The sequence below is a fragment of the Lissotriton vulgaris genome, chromosome 2_1, assembly GCF_964263255.1.
Source record: "Lissotriton vulgaris chromosome 2_1, aLisVul1.2, whole genome shotgun sequence".
In the NCBI taxonomy this organism is placed as follows: Eukaryota; Metazoa; Chordata; class Amphibia; order Caudata; family Salamandridae; genus Lissotriton; species Lissotriton vulgaris.
In genome coordinates this window covers 358,814,120-358,835,383 of record NC_141687.1, presented here as the reverse complement: position 1 = coordinate 358,835,383, position 21,264 = coordinate 358,814,120, and the positions used below count along the sequence as shown (strand labels likewise).

At 45.1% G+C, this 21,264-nt stretch overlaps 1 protein-coding gene across 1 annotated transcript in view; it reads right to left on the bottom strand.

The window, feature by feature from the left end:
- Positions 1-21,264, bottom strand: part of PROCA1 (protein interacting with cyclin A1) — a 43,241-nt gene that overhangs the window by 8,672 nt on the left and 13,305 nt on the right. Inside the window, exon 2 of the mRNA XM_086958546.1 lies at positions 7,594-7,726. Within this exon, the coding sequence (XP_086814672.1) occupies positions 7,594-7,726 (133 nt within the window). The remainder of the gene's footprint in view (positions 1-7,593; positions 7,727-21,264) is intronic.

Here is a 21,264-nt window from a genome sequence, read left to right as displayed (position 1 = left end):
AAACGGTTATCCATGCTACTGTTACCTCACGGCTAGATTATGCCAACGGACTCTACCTAGGCCTACCAAAATACCTGACACAAAAGCTTCAGGTAGTTCAAAATGCGGCTGCGAGACTGCTACTGCGAATCCCACTCAAGCAGTCAGTCTCTCCGCATCTTCGATCCCTGCACTGGCTGCCAGTTGCCAGCAGAATAAAATTTAAAGCACTGACGCTGGCGTTTAGATCTCTGCATGGCTCCTGTCCAGAATACCTGAAAAACCGCCTCCCGAGATACTCCCAAACCCGCGCACTGTGGTCCAATTGCCGTGTTCAATTGGCAGTCCCGCGCACGAAAAAGGCTCGACTAGGCGGCCGGACTTTTTCGGCAAACGTCTCCGCTCTGTGGAACACCCTGCCACAAGAAATCCAACAGGCCCCTTCTGAACCCTGCTTCAAGAAACTGCTGAAAACTTGGCTTTTCACCCAACCCCGTTAGCTTTCCTATCTTTAGCCAGGTCATCTGTGTTCTACTAGCGCCGGGACACCTCCTAGCGAGGTAGCTGTTCGCGCTTTACACAATCCAGTATTATTATTATTATTATTGAAAAGACGCACGAGGAGCACCAGCGTCTTTTCCATGTCCCACAGGGACGTGGACTGAACACGCCGGCACACACGCTTGCCCTTCGTGTGTGATGCAGACTGGACAAATAAATCGTCCCTCTGATGCTAACCATACTAATGAGGATGCACCACTGAAGTAACATAGCCCAAGTGGGAGCTATATACCCACCTCTATAGCCCGTATTAGACTGTAGTACATGCAAAGATACCAATCACATGAAAATGTTTAGAATGGTGATAATCGTATGCTTATATGATTTTGTTGCCCCCACATTATAGATAAGCTCACAAGAATGCAATTTCTGTTGAGCTATCTCGTGTGGTGCACTTAAGGAAATAGGTAAGAAACACTAGTTCACACTGGGCATTAGTCAATACATCCTCTTTTCTTTTTTGTTTGAACAGCCTGTATTCGTGAAATTTAGAATGGATATGGTACCTGGAATGTATGTAGTTTGATATTGGCGAGAGGAATTTTAGGTTTGGCGCCATAATCAAGTGTTCTGACCGTACATAAAACATATTTTTGGGCCTGAGGAAGACCTCTTTTAAATATGCCCCTCACATATGAAGTCGAAACACGTTGGCAGACAGTATGGGCAGCATTTACAGGCAATATGAACACCGTACATACAACATGGAACATATTGGAGGGGTGTGTAGTGTGGCGTAGGATAATTGTCCTCAAGTCGGATTATATTAATTGTTAAGACATTTATAATTGTTAAGATCAGGACAATTATCCACATCACACGTCAACCACCGAAATCACATGTTTTTGTATGCACAATTTCTTTTAAATATTTTTGTTGATTTTTAAACTGAGGTGTTCAGTGTCAACCAGGTTTTCCTACTGTGCTGATACAAAAATTATTTTGAAATGAGTTAGTAAAGTAATAAGGTTTAACACTTGTAATGAAGCCTGAGTGTAAAGAATGTAATTAATTTCTGATCATTTATGGGCAGTAAAGATCTATTTTTTCATTGATTTTGATTGGTCCCTCCCTCAGGGTCCTTAGCTGAACCTACCCATATCTAATACAGTCTAAAAGCAAGGGCAACTTAGGCAGCGTCTTGTCAGGATGACACTGAAATCTTTAATAATTATGGGGGGTTTCAATCCGTTTCCTTCCTTTTCTAGAAATTGCCTTCCCCCCTTTTTGATACATTCTCGTGTTCCAGTTTAAGCTTGAACACTGATTATGCTCTCTTCTTTTGTCTCCGTGTCTTTTTAGGTCTCGCCTTTACCATTCCGCAGGAATGGGAAATGGGGAGAATTCAAGTCGGCAAAATCCACTTCAAACCACGGGCTTTCAGCCGCGTTTTTCTTTAAGTTCACGTGAATCACGTGATTAAACATGCACGCGCATCGGCAGCATTTCTCCTGCAGGCTCGCAAAAGGCTCTCCTCCCTCCCCACATCAAAGGCATCAATCACCCTCCCACAGGCTTCCCCAGCGCTGCCCCGCCCCCTGCTTCACAGCCAGGCCATCTGTTCCCTGCCAGACCTCTCACACCTCCGTCACAGCATGCCTGTGTACTTCAAAGGCTTATCACTTCACACGGCCGGCCGCAGGCCGTGCAACCAGAGCACTTCAGTTGGTGTGCAGCCCCCCTCCCAGCACTGCCTTGTTTCTCTCGGCAGCCGTTAGTCCCTAAACACTTTTTATATTTAATTAGCAGCAGCAGCATTTTTCCTGCGCCAGGCCACATCAAAGGCTCTACGCCACTTTCACCCACACAGTAACACTTACAGACACGCAACGCCACTCACACCCACGCAAGCCCACTATCATCCACGCAACACCACACTCACCCACGCAACGCCACTCACTCACTCACTCACTCACGCAAAGCCACTCACACCCACGCAGTGCCACTTTCACCCACACAGCACCACTTTCAGACACGCAACGCCACTCACACCCACGCAAGCCCACTATCACCCACGCAATGCCACACTCACCCAAGCAACGCCACTCACCCAAGCAATACCACTCACACACGCAACACAACTCACCCACGCAACGCCACTCATCCACGCAACGCCACTCATCCACGCAACGCCACTCATCCACGCAACGCCACTCATCCACGCAACGCCAACTCACACACGCAATGCCACTCACACATGCAACGCCACTCACACATGCAACGCCACTCACACATGCAACGCCACTCATACACGCAACGCCACTCACCCACGCAACGCCACTCACCCACGCAACGCCGCTCACCCACGCAACGCCGCTCACCCACGCAACGCCGCTCACCTATGCAACGCCACTCACACACGCAACGCCACTCACACACGCAACGCCACTCACACACGCAACGCCACTCACACACGCAACGCCACTCACACACGCGACGCCACTGTCACATGCAACGCCACTCACACATGCAACGCCACTCACACATGCAACGCCACTCACACACGCAACGCCACTCACCCACGCAACGCCACTCACCCACGCAACGCCACTCACCCACGCCTCGCCACTCACACATGCAATACCACTCACACACGCAACACCACTCACACACGCAACACCAATCACACACGCGACGCCACTCACACCCACGCAGCGCCACTCACACCCACACAGCACCACTTTCAGACACACAACGCCACTCACACCTACGCAAGCCCACTCTCACACACGCAACGCCACTCTCACCCATGCAATGCCACTCACCCACGCAACGCAACTCACCCACGCAACGCCACTCACCCACGCAACGCCACTCACCCACGCAACGCCACTTACCCACGCAACGCCACTCACCCACGCAACAACACTCACACATGCAACGCCACTCACCCACGCAACGCAACTCACTCAAAGCCAATCACACACACGCAGTGCCACTTTCACCCACACTGTGCAGTGCACAATAGGTCTCGCAGTAGGAAAGTTGGAGCTATTGGTTTTGTAAATGACAAAGCCCTTTATGTTTTTAAAATGAAAACAAAAATAAAAGGCATTGTTATTTGCAATTGTAATAGCTCCAACTTTCCTACTGCGAGACCTATTGGCAACGCCAGTGCTTGTTAATTCTATTGTTTAGTTAAGACATTTTATATACACCCATTTCATTTTCATCTGCAAAAGGTACCATTAAGAACGTTGAAAAAGCATTCAGTCTCCAAAAGGTCATGAAAATCTGAAAAGCTTCCTATAGGACCAGTTACATAAAGAGCTATTCCAGTCACTCATTATGCAAAGAGCACGATAAACCACCGTGCTGTGGTCTTTGTGCCACCGCCAGAGGAAATCTGAATTTATAGCAGCTCAAGCAAAGCAGTTTTTAAATGGACTAGAAACAATGTGCTGGCGCCCCTCTTCTGAGTCTGTTGATTGGTGTGATTTAGGTGGAGGGCCTGTGACTACAATGCGATGAGTCTGTATTCAATCAAGCAATCAATCAAGATTCATGAAGCACAGCTAATCACCTGATAGGGTATCCAGGTGCTTGCAGGTCCTGAAGGCTTATACGAACAGCCAGGTCTTGAAAGTCATTTGGAATTTCGGAGGTGAATTGAATCAGTGCTTCCCTGCGTAAGGCCACCAGTACATGATGAGTAGTGAACTTATAGCCTTTGTGGCTTCTTGAGCATCCTGAGGACCCAGGAAGGAAGCTAGATTAAAGCATTTTTGGCCCCAAAAACATCCTGTGAACCAAAAGGGATGCTTTAGTATGGACATTTTAGCACATCAGTGCCTCCATGACTATTCTGAGGGCTCAAGAGATGCATAAAGTAGTGGTCAATTCAGGGCATCATTGGCTCCATGGACATCTTGTGATAGAAACTGGTAGCCAGGCAGCTCACTTTTAGACATTTAGGAGTGTGCTTGGTATGAAACTGTTCAAAAAACATTAGTTGGGGTGGTCGGTTTAAAGGTTTTTTCTAAAAAGGACACCCTGACAACTCAAGAGAAGCTTGAGTCCGCTTAGACCATCTGTTGGATCGTGGACATCCATGAGCTAGTGTTCCCTTCAGAGCATCTTTGGCTCGATAAACTTTGTTAGGGCGTAAGAGGTGCTTGTGGTGGTGGTCTCTTCAGAGCATCTTTGGCTCTGCGAAGTTCTTGAGGGCCCCAAAGATCCTTGAAGTTGCAGTCAATTTAGAGACTGTTTGGCTCCATAAATGTACTGGGGACCCAAGAGATGCTCGAAGGGGGATTACGTCAAAGCGTCTGGGACTCCATGAAGTTGCTGTGATCCAGGGGGCCTAAGAGATGAATTGGGGGTGGTCACTTCAGAGCATCTGTGGCTCCACTAACCTCCTCCTGAGGGCCCAAGAGATGCATGAGGGTAGTCACTTTGGAGCATCCAAGAGAAATGCTGGTCATCAGCCTCTCCATGTAGGTTTGAAGGTTTAACAGACATTGATATGTTTACTCCTCTGCCTACCAACTCTAGAACATTTAAATCTAGCACGTTCTCTGTTTTCATCTGGTGATTTCTTGTTGCACTAGAGACAGGACCGATGAGCCAGTGGCTTAATAGGAAAATGAGAGAAAACTCAATCGCACGCTACAAGTTCTGTGTAAACTCTAACACCAGACAAGCATGGATAGCCAATTTACCAATTGTAATTGTCTGTTTTAACTATATATTAAAGCATATCAAAGAAGTCTAAAACTGACGTACATTCTGTTCAGATTGCAGCAATGATGGGAGTTAAAAGCAGTAGAGTAGGCGGCAGATACAACACACTGGACAAGGACAAGATCCTTCCCACAGAGAGATCTTTTTTCTGGCCTATGTTCTAGAGGGAAGGGTACTTTATAGGAAGGACCTAGTGGGGCTCTCAGGCACCCATGAGGGTGGTTGAGGTCTGGTGGCATCAATGGTTGTGGTTATTATGCTCTGCAAATGTGACTTCTTAATCTAGGAGTTTCAGAAACCACTGAAGAGGGTCTGAATCGAGATGAGTGGTTAGAAAACTATTGACTGAAAAAGACTGTTCTTAATCACCCTTTATCTGATCATTGGATCATTTCTGATGATCCGTCTGTTCCTGCAGAATAATAAGTTGGTAGCTCAGTTACTTAGAGCCTGATAGCGCTGCATGGTTGCGTCAACACAGGCATTCCTACTGCTGCAGAAGGAGAAGTAACTGATGCTTCCAGCAGATCTCAAATTACCAATGCACATGGATTTACTGGCCATGTTTTTACATACTGACCCACTTGACTTTATTAAATCAGCATGACTTGTGTTGTATCCTTGGGTGAACTGGGAGCAGGTTTGGCCTGCTAGTTTGGTGTCTAGTTTTCAGGTTGAGCTCTTTCTTGCTGTCTTGCTCTATCCCACTTGGCAGTTTAGATTGCCGTCTGAAAGGAGCCCAAGCTGAGCAGCATTTCTGAGCAGCACTGCGGCCTCGACTCAGGAGACAACCCAGCCTTGCGGGTGGATGCAGCACTTCTAGATCTGAAGCTTGGAGACAATGGTGCAAACAAAAACCTGCGTAGGATCATGAACCTTGGGCACCTGACCTACCTCTGATCCCTTGTAGAAAGCAAGGGATTAGTGGGAAGACAATGTTTGTAAAATAAGGACTTTTGTTTGGGATCATGCAGAAAATGTGTCCACTTGCAGAAGGCTAAGAACACTGGGGTTATTAGTGTCTGTTATTTTTGCTGGCTGTGCCCGCCTCCCCCTCTTCCATGTCCCACCGTGTGTGTAGAAATGAAGACAGTGTCCCTCTTTACTTGTTCCCAGATCAGGTGCAAAAAGACATAGCTAATCATGCATTAACTGGTCGCTCCTTGTAGGAACGTATGGAGTTCCACTGCCCCCCTAGAGCGCAAGAGTACAGATTGGGTATTGTGTGATGTTGCAGGTAGCTGAACGCTTACTACTTGTCAAAGGCAGCTCTGTACTCGCACATCATGGGGCTTGATACTTGCTCATGGCCTGCTTCATACGCACTCTTGGCCTGCTTTATAATAACTCGTGGCCTGCTTTATAATGACTCGTGGCCTGCTTGATACTCATGTGTGGCCTGCTTGATACTCATGTGTGGCCTGCTTGATACTGACTCGTGGCCTGCTTGATACTCACTTGTGGCTTGCTTGACACTTGTGGCCTGCTTGATACTCACTCGTAGCCTGCTTGATACTCACTTGTGGCTTGCTTGACACTTGTGGCCTGCTTGATACTCACTCGTGGCCTGCTTGATACTCACTCGTGGCCTGCTTGATACTCACTCGTGGCCTGCTTGATACTAACTTGTGGCTTGCTTGATACTCACTCGTGACTTGCTTGATACTTGTGGCCTGCTTGATACTCACTCGTAGCCTGCTTGATACTCACTTGTGGCTTGCTTGACACTTGTGGCCTGCTTGATACTCACTCGTGGCCTGCTTGATACTCACTCGTGGCCTGCTTGATACTCACTCGTGGCCTGCTTGATACTAACTTGTGGCTTGCTTGATACTCACTCCTGACTTGCTTGATACTTGTGGCCTGCTTGATACTCACTCGTAGCCTGCTTGATACTCACTCGTGGCTTGCTTGACACTTGTGGCCTGCTTGATACTCACTCATAGCCTGCTTGATACTCACTCGTGGCTTGTTTGATACTTGTGGCCTGCTCGATACTCACTCGAGGCCGCCTTGATACTTTGGCCTGCTTGATACTTGTAGCCTGCTTAATACTCCCTCGTTGGCTGCCAATGGGCTGAGTGTGTCTCCGGCAGGTTATCATGATCTCCTCAATAAGAGCACCAGCGACTATGCCCTCAGTCCTCGCAGGCACCTGGGTTCACTGCGTGCCCATCGTCTGATGACATGGCAGTCAGTGGAAGCTTCCTGTAGCACAGGCTCGGCACTCCCCCCGTCAGGCAGCTTACTTCTCACTTTTCCTAGTGGCTATGTCTGATGGTAACCAGTTCAGGTTACCTCTAGGCCTACAGAGTGGGTGAGCGGGTCACAAGCCGTGCACCCGCTTTTTGCATGTGATTGGGTACTCACTCATTGTCGCAGGCACAGTGGCTGATGGTGTGCCAGCGCATGTTCCGGTAGCCGTAGTTGTTGGTGAAGGGATGGATGACATGTTGACAGTGGTCATGCTCCCGGCAGCAAGCATCAGTCTCCTTAAGTTCTCCTGGAGAAGAGTGAAAGAAGCAGGATAAGAAAAGTGAGAATTTGTGTCAAGGCAACTAAAAGATTGCTAAGCCCTGACTATTGAGACAACCAAAGTCACAGTGAACTTCTAGAAGCCAATATTGTCTTGGCTCAAGTCAGCTAATACTTATGTATGTATATATATGTATAATTATATTTATGTCCATGTGTGTGTGTGTATATATATATATATATATATATATATATATATATATATATATATATATATATATATATATATATATATACACCCACACAGATCCGCTCCCATTGGATAGTTGATATTTTGTGTAGTGTAGCATTGTGTACAACGTGAGTGGTGTCACTTCACTTCGCACTAGTGATTACACACAGTGGTGCTCATAAGTACAAGAGGTGGTGCTTGCCACTTAACATAATACTGAAATGAAAAGGTTTATAAACTTCTATACAGACAGTTGCCTCTTGGAAAGAGCACAAAACAAAGAATGGTGGGGATCGGGGACCTGCAGGGTTAGGAAAAGGTGGGGTGGTTGGTGAATGACAGTTGGAGAATGGGCAGACAGGGTGCCTGTGCATGCATGCCTGCGTGTTTGCAATCTTGTACTCGCTCTCAGAGGTTGAAGACCTAAGAGAGGATGTGTGGTTGAAGTACATCACTGTATGAGAGAAGGCTGGCACTGGGTATGATTTGACAGGGTAATGTATTCAAGAAGCATGGGGCAGCAAATGTACATGACTGACCTCAGAAGCAGGTGAGTTTGGTGTTTGACCAAAGAATCAGCGAAAAAATATTGTGGGTCACAAATATCGTGGCCAGAATATTGTGGGGACTTAATATCGAAGATAAGAATATAGTTTTTTATATATGAAATACTGTTTTTTAAATATCGTTGTATATGATAGTGTTTTTTCAATGTTGTTGTATAAAATACAGTTTTTTAATTTGTTTGAATTATAGTTATTTTGCAAGTATAAGTTATTATTGTAAATAATATCGCTTTTACTTGTTTAGTAATGTTTGGAAATTTCCATCTTTTTAAATTTAATTAGAAATTCTTTATTCAGCAGTAAGTTGTTAGGTTTGTAGTAGATAAGGGATGGAATTTTCCTAATATGTAATTTATTCGTTCTTATGTAGTGTCATATTTACTTTGTTATTTTAATTAACTGTTGATTTTAAGTAATTATTAATTGGGTGATTTGTTTACATATTCAATAAATTGTGTTAAATAATGATATTTGTATTATTGAATTCACCAATAAACCTTTAAGGGTTCCAAAGTAACGTGCTACTCGCCGAAAAAGCGCTTCAACGCCCCATAAAGGGTAGCAAGCACTATAGAAAAGTAAGCCTTTTTCCCTCTTCTATCCCTCCACTATCCTTCTCAATCCAAATAACTGACTAACACATCCACCGCTTAAATTGCTATCATATTTTAACTATAGTAATTCACCACTAATCCTTCATGGGTTCCGGAGTAGCATGCTTCTCGCTGAAAAAGTGTTTTGACTCCTCGTCTGGGGTAGTAAGCACTATATAAATGCAATTACGATACAATACAATACAATGTATTCATTTTTATTGTGTTGCTTAATATTAATGTAATGTTAATACGTTTTTGTTTTTTAATATGTATATTTTTTTAATGTTATGTATTTGTGGGTTTCATTTTTAGGGTAGTAGCGCAGCAAGTGTTGTAGGTGAAAATAGTTTTAATATTTCTAAAACTTTTTTTCATTTGTAATGTAAAGCTTTTATTTTGAAAATATTATTGTATTATTTTTTTACTTAATGATTACATTTACTATTTTAAGTATATGTTGACATTTTATTTTTTCTACATTTCATTTTTTATTTTAAAAAAATGAATACATAGCAATTGGGAATAGTAAATCTGATTTCTTCCATAGTCCAACACTTCCCTACCTAGGAAGTGGTTCTGCATTCGTCCTGGCTTCAAATGTTTGCTTGACTGCCTAAAGCTCGTATCACATCCGGTCTAGGTATCTGTTCTGGTAATCTAAGTGACGACTGATGTCTTTTTTTTTTAAAGAAACTAAAGAGTTCTTGACAGACATTGACAGTTACTTATTGTGTTATTGTGGTAGGCTATGTGCCTGTTATAGCTGCTGCTCAGCCTGTGTGTCTGTAGAGTGGAATATTGGTATGAGAGCTGGTTAGGGAATGTTGGATGAGAGAGAGTCAGTTGGAGGAAGGGCTGAGCAGCAAGGAGGCTGCTCCTGGTGGGGCTCCACATAAGATCTTAACTTGGAATAAATCTACATAAAGAAACTACATGGAATGGGCCTACATTATTTACAACAAATGTTGGCAACGATTTATGGAAGAACCTGCCTCTGCTACCTTAATGGATTGTTTCTGAGAAGCCTTAAACTACTACAAGGTAACAAACCTCTTTAATCTACAAGCTACGGATTTAAAAGCATACTGGCACCCCTGAGCCCCACCAGTGACCACTCCATCGGTCACCCACAACCCAAGAGTGCCAGTTCCTGTGACTCTGCATAAGATTTTAACTTGGAATAAATCTACATAAAGAAACTATATGGAATGGACCTACATTGTTTACAACAGTGCCACTTGCGTTCAAGCTTCACACAATAATTGTGTGTGTCACTTTAGTCTGTACCAATCTTCACACAGCCAATCTCTGTTACTTTAGTCGATACCAATCTTCACACCATTGAGGTCTGTGCCGCTTTAAACCAGAACAATCTTCACGTAATCACTCATACCTGTGTCACTTTAGTCAGTACCAACCCTCGCACCACTAATGTTTGTGTCACCTCAGTCGGTATCAACATTCACACCACCAACACTGGGTATTGGGCAGTGCTTTAAATGGGCCGGTACTCACCGGTACTGGGTACCGGCACTTCTTAGATTTATCGCTCGGAGTACTGGCACTTCTCTATTGCTGTGGAGAGTACCGGTACTCATGAAAAGTAAGGCTCATTGCCTGTGCTGGTGAGCAGGATTGGAACGTGTCTTTGGAAGCCAAGGCGCCGCTTCTGCAGCCCCCGATCTGAGCCCCAGCTGAGCTATTCAGCAGGGCTCATTTGAATAATGTCCGGCTACTCACCATCACGCTGTGCTTGATAGAGCTGGGTCCATTCAGGCCCTGTGCTGTCACTCACATTCTCACTATCCTGTGCGTTCGTGCAAGCACAGGAATCATGTCAGTGCCCTGGCAGTGGCCATCAGGCTACGGCCAGTCCGTCCCTGGTGGCAATTAAAAGGCCATAGGAGGTGAACAGTATAGCATGGCTTTAATCATACCCTAGTATTTTGTGTTCTGCTTATGTTTGTGTGTAGGCCTGTTTTTGCAAGAAAAAAGTGAGAGAAAGAGAGAGTATCCAGACACTCTCAAGAGGTATTTTAAAGAAAATGGGTGGCACTTTGTTTGTACATGCCTGCTCTGCAACAAAGATTCATTAATAACGTAAAAGGGAGGGTGGGTGGGTAAGTGAGTGAGTGGATGAGTGAGTGGATGCATGAGTGAGCAAGGGTGGATGTATAGATGGATGGATTAATAGATGGATAGATGAGTGAAAGCATGCATGGCTGAAAGAGGGTGGATGTTTGGATAAAAGGGCAGATGATGGGTGGATAATTGGAAGACTGGATGGATGAATGAAAGGTGGGGAGAATGGATGAAAGGGTGGATGATGGAGGAGTAAAAGGAGGGATTGAGTGAAAGGGTGGGTGAAATAAAGGAGTGGAAGGATTGCTGGATGGATGAGCGAAAGGATTGATGGATGAGGGAAAATGTGGATAAAAAGATGGATGAGTGTAAGGTTGAATGGATAGGTTTGGAGATGGATAGGTTTGGATATGAAGGGTGGGTAGACGTAATGGTGAAAAAATGAATGATTGATGAAAGACTGAATAGACGATAGAATGTAAAGGTTAAATGGTGGACATCAGCAGGTAAATGGTAGGATGAAAGGAGAAATGGATAGATCGATGAAAGAGACGAAAGATATCTTCTGGGGAGGGTCATGATGAGTTGCTTCATTTCTTGGTGCCATAAGAGCTTTGGTTCGACGTGGGGGTATTTTCAGTTTCTTCCTACTTGTGTGCTCAAAAATATATAGTATTGTGCCAAACAGCAATTAAAAGTATGACATTAAGAAGGTGCAACTATTGAAAAAAAGGAAATGTTAACATATCGTATTTCTCTTTCATTATTTGTGTAATGAGTTAACCTGCTTTGTTTATATAAACACATTGCTCATGTGTTTTGGTATATGCTGCAACTAATATAGAAGTTAAGTATCATCAGGTCTTGCCCTTAGCCCCGCCCCCTCACTACACCTCTAGCTCATTTTTTTTACCCATTTAAAGCACTGGTAATGGGTAATCCTCTAATAGGGGGTTAGTGAGAGTGCATGTAGCTACCACTGCTCTCCAAGTATCCAGATTACTGTGCCACTGCGGAGAATAGATTAACCCCCTTGTCGTGTCCAGGACAAGGGCACTAGGACTCTGGGACAGCGCAGGGGTGAGGGGACACTGGACACCACATCCGGTCAAGGGGTGGGGAGGGAAACGTTCTGCAGCTGGACCTCGAGGAAGGAGGTCGTGATCCATGCATGCTGTAAGCCAATAAATAAAAGAATACTTGCAGAAATCCACATCGTGCCCTGTGTGAGTTCCTGGGTTGCAGGACACGACAACTGGTGACGAGGGTTCGACGGACTGGACGCCGTGCCCTCTCGGAAGATCATCGCATTTCATACCAGGAGCCCACCCTGGATCGTAGCGTGCAGGAAGAACAAAAGGAACAAAAGGAAAGTGCTCCCAGCAGAAGAGTAACGACGTGGGAGCCCACCCCGAAAAGAAAAAGAAGACTGCAAGCTCCGGTAAGCGCCGTGCAATGAGCGCGAAATAACAAAAGAAATTGAAAGAAACTGGTGCGCGCTCTCGCGAGAGTCTCTGCGGCCATCTTAGGATCAGGCACGAGAACCAATCACAGGGCAAGAAACGCGAGCGGCCATTTTGCAAGTCAGGCAGCGCCCGGATTGAACAAGAAGTCTTGCGAGAATCTCGGCGGCCATTTTGAGGTCAGGCGAATCGGACCAATAGAAGCGGAGAACATCGCGGTGGCTATTTTGAGGTCAGGCGAAGTCGGAAATACAACGAATGAAGCAATAGAAAGAAGAAATTGATCGAAAAAGGAGAAATAAAGGAGAAGAAAAGAGAAAGGCAAAAGAAAAAAAAAACTAAATAAGATTAAGGACAAAATAAACAGCAACAAAGAAAACATAAAGAGAAAAGGAAATAAACAGACAAAGAAAGTACAAATGAAGGAAAAAGAAACCTAAGGAGCACACAAACAAAGAGAAAGGACACAAAGAAAATAAAAGAAAAGATAAGGAGGTACAACGGACATGAAAGAACCGGAAGGGGATACTAAAGGATATTAAGAAGGACAAAAGGAAGTCAAGGGAACAAGCACGGATCACAAAGAGAAAATAAAGAGGCCAAAATAAAGAGGAAGAAAAGAAGAAGAGACAAAAGAAAAAGATAATAGAAGAAATAACAAAAGAGGGTCGAGAAGAACGCAGGAAGCGACATGGAAGTGACTGATGTGACAGAGGCAAAGAAACTGGGTCGACTACTAAATGTTGCAGGTGATGACATTGAGGACCGTCTAGTGACGCCACCAACAGAGGAAACAACTACATATAAGAAACTAAAGAAATGCCTATCAACAAAATTTGACCAGCAAAGAAATAATGATCTCAAACGATACACTTTCGCAACCGCGTCTCAACAAATAGACTAAACACCAGATGACTTTGCGACCAGACTCAGGAAACTTGTAACACATTGTGAATTTGACAAATTTGACAACAAACAAGCAATAAGATTGCGAATCATAGAAGGCTGCCGTGACACGGGGTTCCGTGTAAAAATACTAAAAGAGCCGACGTCACTAGAAAACATCCTGGCCCTAGCAAGAACGGAGGCCAGAGCAACAGCACACGCAAAGGAAACAGAGCGAGGCAAGTTCACAGAAGAAATTGCATATAAGGACAAAAAGATCAAAGAGGACATTCAAGTGCTGCAGGGTGACGTCCCAGCGCCGTGCCTGTTGAGCAACATCACAACGCAAATGATGGGCCTCATGGCAACTAAAAGACTGGAAGAAGATGATGCTGCCACAAGCACCCCACTGAGGGGGCTAACAAACAAAGGAAAACGTTTCACATGGACCGAAGAGCACCACAAAGAATTGAAAGAAATCAGATTTGCTATGACTGCCAAGGACGACCCAGCACATGCTGACCGGAGGCTGCACAGAGAGCCAAATTCAGATGGCAACGAAATGGAACTGGTAGCAAAGGTGACACAACACCAACAAGGAAAAGATCACCGAAGACAGGTGGTGGCACAAGAAAGCAGAAATGGAACGGCGATGAGGGAATCAAGAAGAATGAGACTATCACACACAAGAAGGGTAGAAAGAGTGGAACAAGAAGACACTGCTGCAAGAGATCAAACAGCCAATGCAACAACAAAGGCCCATGAAAATAAGGGAAGACAGGCGACAAAACGAAAAAGAAAGAAAGGAGGCATTGCGATGGTCAAAGAAGGACAAGCGAGGAAATGTGGCAACGAGATCCCCGGAGGCAAGTTGAATATGACAAAAGCAAAAGAACGGATGGCAAAGGCGGCAGTTTGGCCAGTGTCACGTCACAGGGCACCTTTCGCATGTCAGCAAGGCAGAAGCACATACATGCCAACATTTCAGAAGAGCAAAGTGGGAGAATTAAAAAAGAAATTGGGAGAATGGGGCATTGAATCGGGTTAACGGCATGTATGGGCTTTGGAAGTGGCTGCTGCAGGATCGGACATTTCATTTGAAACGTAAATGCACGTGTTTTTTTTAACTTTCAGATGCACGGAGCGCAATGGCAGGCAGAGAGAGGGTGATGCAAGTGTTGTGCACTGGCCTGGCAGGTTGCTGACAGTGCATGCACTCCTCCTCCCCCTCCTGTGTGGCAGCCCGGGCTGTAACAGCTTCCCTGCGCACACACAGCCGCCCCAGTACTTCACACGTCTTTAAAAGACCATTGCCTTGTTAATGACGCTTTGTTGGTTTTTCACCCCTTCTAGAGCCCCTGCATCGCCACTCTGAATATTGCTGGAAGAATTAGCACCTTCCACAATACCAAACCCTGTCAGCTAAAACCACGGAGTAATCGGGTTTTTGCTTGCAGGAATCGGGAGGTGGGAGACTAACCTTGAAATCGGTAGTCTCACGCCTGAATCTGGAGGGTTGGCATGTCTGGAAGCAAGAGAAGCGAAAAGGTCAAAGCAAGAACTGTAGAAAGACACACAAAATGAAGAAGCTCAAGCGGATATCAGAAAACAGCGATCAAGAAGGAAACAGATGGAACCAAAGAGACTAATTGAAGAGGTGTAAATGAAGGGGCCTATGGGCCATCGCACATCATCAACTCTCTCTCTCTCTCTCTCTCTCTCTCTCTCTCTCTCTCTTTCGTTCTTCAAAAAAAAAAATAATAAAATGTTTGTTTTGCAACAAGGGGGGAGATGTTGTGTCCAGGCCAAGGGCACTAGGACCCTGGGAAAGTGCAAGGGCGAGGGGACACCGGACACCACATCCGGTCAAGGGGTGGGGAGGGAAAACATTCTGCAGTTGGACCTCGAGGAAGGAGGTCGTGATCCATGCATGCTGTAAGCCAATAAATAAAAGAATACTACTCGCTCCCTTAGAAACGCTGCTTACTTTAGCTGATACTAGGAATTACCATTGTTTAATATTGCATTTTAATCGCCGATTTTTAAAACTTTTAAAACTTGTCTAAATTGTTATTTCCACACTGTTAACACTCAGCATACCTCCCCAGCTCCTTGCATTTATTTTACACTGCTTGTAGAAGGTCTCAGCTGACCTTAGGGCTGAAACTCGATCTATAGGGATAACATCCCCTACGGCGGCCATCTTAGGTGGGAGGCGACTGCAGTGAGAGCGCTCTAGCTCTCCACTACTTAAGAATACGGTCGCTCTCCGCGCTAGCGGATGCGCTTTGCGGAAGCGCCTCGTTCAGCGCCGGAGTCACGCCTGAGTCAGCCCGTCTGCACCCGTCTGGGCCAGGCCGGGACATAGGGCACAGAACTCTGCCTCTCCCATTACTCATTATAGAAAATGGGGTAACCCAAAACGGTTGTTGGACCTGGGTAATCAGTATTATCAAAAACAACGGCCCAATCCGTGATTGTTTGTTGGCTCAATAAATCATATGCTCGCAGTTGATCATTTGCAAGATTAAATGAGGATTAAGGTTATTTTCCTCTAGGTTGATTAAATCAAAAAATATTCATTCTGTTAAGAAAGCAACCACCTATCACAACTAATTTATTTACAAAAAGGAGTTTTAATAGAGTACTCCAAACACAGCGAGAAATTTATTTATATATACATTTGTACAATATTCAAAGCAAACGGTAGAGGAAAGAGCAACGTGCTTCTACAGGGGTGCCGGAAAGAGAAGAAAAGAAGTGGTTTAAAGAAAAGGAGTGTAAGCCTCAACAGAAAAGTGACATAGGGTTTCATTAAATTGAAAACAAAAACTGGAATTAATCCAGCGTATTATACAATCAGGCCACTATTGATATTATTCCAATTTTAACATTCATACAGTCTTGACTGGCATGTATAATGTTCGAAAGAACAGTGGTCCTGTTTATGGAAAAAGGGGGGGGCGTCGACGTTTCGACCCGTCTTGGGGTACAAGGGTGACTGGGAACCTCGACCTGCGGGTCTTCCTCAGGACGTGTAAGGCACAGCCTTCGTACCGTAGCTAAAAAGCTGTGATCCCAATTAGCTTTTTATGGGAAGTTCACAATCCTCCTGTGTCTCGAAGAACGTGAAGAGAATGGCCACAATCACACTCCAATTTAGTGGTCGTGGACCGTCAACACAATAACTCAGGTGATGGTAGCAAAAGTATTAATATTGTTCTCATACAAAGACACGTCCGTTACTTCAGGTGTTCGTATATGGATATCACCGTAGGGTATGGAAGAATAAATCTTCGTCCTGGCGTCTGACGGTGCTTTTTGCGTCTTCGGTATCACCCTTACTGGGAACCATTCACATGAGTCGGCGTTGTCCCAAGTGCCAATTGCCAATTACGGGCGCGAGTTGTTTGTCTGTTGACAGCGACTCGCCAGGATCTTAATTGTGGCCATTCTCTTCACGTTCTTCGAGACACAGGAGGATTGTGAACTTCCCATAAAAAGCTAATTGGGATCACAGCTTTTTAGCTACGGTACGAAGGCTGTGCCTTACACGTCCTGAGGAAGACCCGCAGGTCGAGGTTCCCAGTCACCCTTGTACCCCAAGACGGGTCGAAACGTCGACACCCCCCCCTTTTTCCATAAACAGGACCACTGTTCTTTCGAACATTATACATGCCAGTCAAGACTGTATGAATGTTAAAATTGGAATAATATCAATAGTGGCCTGATTGTATAATACGCTGGATTAATTCCAGTTTTTGTTTTCAATTTAATGAAACCCTATGTCACTTTTCTGTTGAGGCTTACACTCCTTTTCTTTAAACCACTTCTTTTCTTCTCTTTCCGGCACCCCTGTAGAAGCACGTTGCTCTTTCCTCTACCGTTTGCTTTGAATATTGTACAAATGTATATATAAATAAATTTCTCGCTGTGTTTGGAGTACTCTATTAAAACTCCTTTTTGTAAATAAATTAGTTGTGATAGGTGGTTGCTTTCTTAACAGAATGAATATTTTTTGATTTAATCAACCTAGAGGAAAATAACCTTAATCCTCATTTAATCTTGCAAATGATCAACTGCGAGCATATGATTTATTGAGCCAACAAACAATCACGGATTGGGCCATTGTTTTTGATAAATCTCCCATTACTCAGGTATGACGCTTTCAGGGGAGTCTCTTAGAGCGCTACGCCCCGCTAGACATGAGACATGTATAACGCTGAACCCGTTGTATGCTGGAACACAAACTTGCCCTGAGTGTTCTATCACTCTGTCAAATTACCAGCCTTACCCGGATACTTATCACGTCTCTGCCCACAATATCCCCCGGCAGGAAGACTGTTCTTGCACTTTTACATTCTACCTGGTAAACTGCTGTTCATTACCCCAACATAAACTAGATATCTTCCATCTCCTATTGGAAGAGAAGCCTAGTGCGATATTCCTCACAGAGACCTGGCTTCACGATAGTGCAGGCCCTGATGTGGCCACGGCACTCCCCCCGAGCTACGCTATTCTAAGGAGGGACCGTGTTGGAGGGGGCATTGCTATTATTTACAGAAGAGATTTTGTATGCATTTTCGAACCTGCAGACATTCCTAATTGCGAAGCGGCATCTTTTAAAATTACCCTCAGCCCAATTTTACCTTTTCTGGCCTACTCATTTATCGACCACCAGTTAATAACCCTTCTTGGTCAGAAAATTTGGTAAACCTTATTTTACCTCACCATTTAAAAGCTCAAAATTTTACAGTACTCGGGGACCTGAATCTCCATTTGGATGACGACAACAATAAGATCTGTAAAAATCTTATAGATGATTTCATGGCATTAGACATGATATTGCGTAATAAGGGCCCTACCCACAAAGCGGGACATTTGCTTGACCCTATCATCTCTAACATGAAAGAACTATCATGGCTGAACACCACTCCCATTTGCTGGTCAGATCATTTTCTCATACTCTTCTCTATTTCTCTAAAACCCACCAAACGCCCATCCACTACCCACTCTGACTCTTTTAGGAGAAACTGGAAAAACCTAAATTTAGATGATCTCAATAATGCATTGAACAAAGTCCACCCATGCCTTGATGGAGACATGGAAAACCTATCTGATGCCATTCAGACATGGTTAAATGACGCAGTGAACGCCAGTCTGCCCTTATCCCGTTGTAAAGGGAAAGTACATCGTCCCCCGGCCCCTTGGTTTACAGAGGCCCTCAAGAAAGAAAAATCTACCTGTGCCCGAGAGAAGAAACCGTTTCTCCATATCCGACTTCTCCCACCGGCCTATCCACATGGGGCCAGGTCACTTCAGATGAAGTGCGGACGACGCTTAACTCTATGAAGAGTGGTTCCCCCAGAGATCCTGCTCCTCTTCGGATTCTCAAAGAGGTAGCCCCTTCTATCATCCCTGCCCTCACTCAGTTGATTAATACGTCACTTCAACAGGGAGTTGTGCCCCAGAGTTGGAAGAAGGCGGTGGTAAAGGCCTTATTGAAGAAACCCACTCTGGACCCTGAAAACCTGGCGAATTATCGGCCCATTTCCTTACTCCCAGGAGTAAGTAAAATTGCGGAAAAACTCATCAACAAGAAACTTTCGCAGTATCTAGAGGCTAACAACAAACTGAAAAACTCCCAGACGGGCTTCCGACCAGGACAGGGCACGGACATCGCCTTCCTGGCGGCGGTAGAGGAAGCCAGAACGCTGCTAGATGGTGGAGGATCAGTGGCAGTGATCCTCCTCGACCTTAGTGCAGCGTTCGACACTGTTGACCACCAGCTCCTCATCGAAAGGCTGGCAAGAGTTGGTCTAGAAGGCACAGCCATATCCTGGCTCTCATCCTTCTTGACACAACGATCTTATCAGATCTGGGAGAAAAACGCCCGCTCCTCCGAAATGCCCCTCCAATGTGGTGTGCCTCAGGGCTCCTCCCTGAGCCCTACATTATTTAACATCTATATGTCCACATTGGAGGAGGTCATCACCCCTTTCGGAGTGAGTGTCATCAGCTATGCTGATGACACACAATTAGTGGTGTCTTTGTCCCATCCTAAACAACAGAAAGCCGATCTTCTTAACTGCCTCACGCAGGTCCATCATTGGATGAACATATCAGCGCTAAAATTAAACGGGGCAAAAACCGAGGTCCTTGTACTCGGCCCAAAAGGAACCTCACTTCCTCTGGACATGTGGCCAACATGTCTAGGTCCTCCCCCAGACCCAAAGACAGAGGTGAAAAGTCTGGGTGTTTGGATCGACTCGGAACTCTCATTCGCCCCACAAGCAAAAAAGGTCGTAGGGACCTGTTTCGGTCTGCTAAAATCCCTGAGGAAAGTCCTGCCCCTTCTTCCTCCGAAATCGCAAAAACTATTAGTCCAGGGTCTTATAATATCAAGACTGGACTATAGTAATGCGATCTATTTGGGTGCACCGGAAGCAACATTGAATAAACTGCAGAGGATCCAGAATACTGCTGCCCGGATCATTACCAACACCCCGGCCAGATCATCGGCCAAGCCTGCCCTCAAACTCCTGCATTGGCTTCCCATAAGGGAGAGAATTAAATTTAAAGCCCTGTGTCTGGTACACAAAACCCTGAACAACCAAGGCCCTCCAATTCTCCGAAATTTCATTACCCCTTATATAGCCACAAGATCCCTTCGCTCTAATACAGAAAATCTTATCAATGCCCCAAGGTTTAGGAAAGCACGGTCAGGAGGAAGACGGTTCTCGGTCCATGCGGCCCGTCTTTGGAACTCCCTCCCGCGGGATCCTCGTCTGGAACCCCAATACCTCCGTTTTAGGAAACGATTAAAGACACATCTTTTCCCCTAGCCCCTATGTCCTTCTTGTAAACTCAGCCTCAGTCCTCAGTTTCATGTTTTTAAGGTTCCTCAGCGCTGGGATACTTCCGGGTGACTACGCGCTTTATAAAAAATAAATAATAATAATAATAATAATAAGAACTTAGAGAGACAGTGGCGTAAGAACTACGAACTGCATCAAAAAGAGATCTACCGCAAGGCCAGAAACAGCTATCATTCGGCATGCATGAAAGCTAAAGCATGCTACGTGACTACTACCATAAATACAGCTGTTAACAAAGCCCAGACTCATTTCAACACTGTGAAGGAATTGGCTGGAGAAAACTCTAGAGCGGAGGTGGCCCCACTCAATACCCAGCAGTGTCGGGATCTGGCGACCTTTTTCACTGAAAAAATTGAGAAGATCGTCTCTAATATCAATAAAAATAGCATTACCACTCATAACCAAGAGGACACTTCCATAATCTCTAAGGGAAACTGTCACTTCGAAGCCTGGCCTCCCATTACATCAGATCAACTGAGGAAACTTTTAAAATCTATCAAATCGGGTTCCCCTCGCGACCCCATTCCCATCAGTATCATGAGCCAATTGGAGGAATCTACCCTAACGCCCATTACAGAGATACTTAATGCCTCCATGGAACAGGCTTCAGTTCCTGCTTTAAGGAACCATGCCATAGTCAGCCATCTGTTAAAAAAGCCAACCGCCGATCCAACGATATTGGCCAATTATCGACCAATATCGTTGCTCCCCGCTTTTTCCAAAATGTTGGAAAGGCATATTCATGAGGCGCTTTCCACATATGTGGAAAACAATTAACTACTTCACCCGTCCCAGTCCGGCTTTAGGAGTGGATACTCCACCGAGACCGCCCTGCTCGGGATCACGGAAAAGATCAGAGAGCTC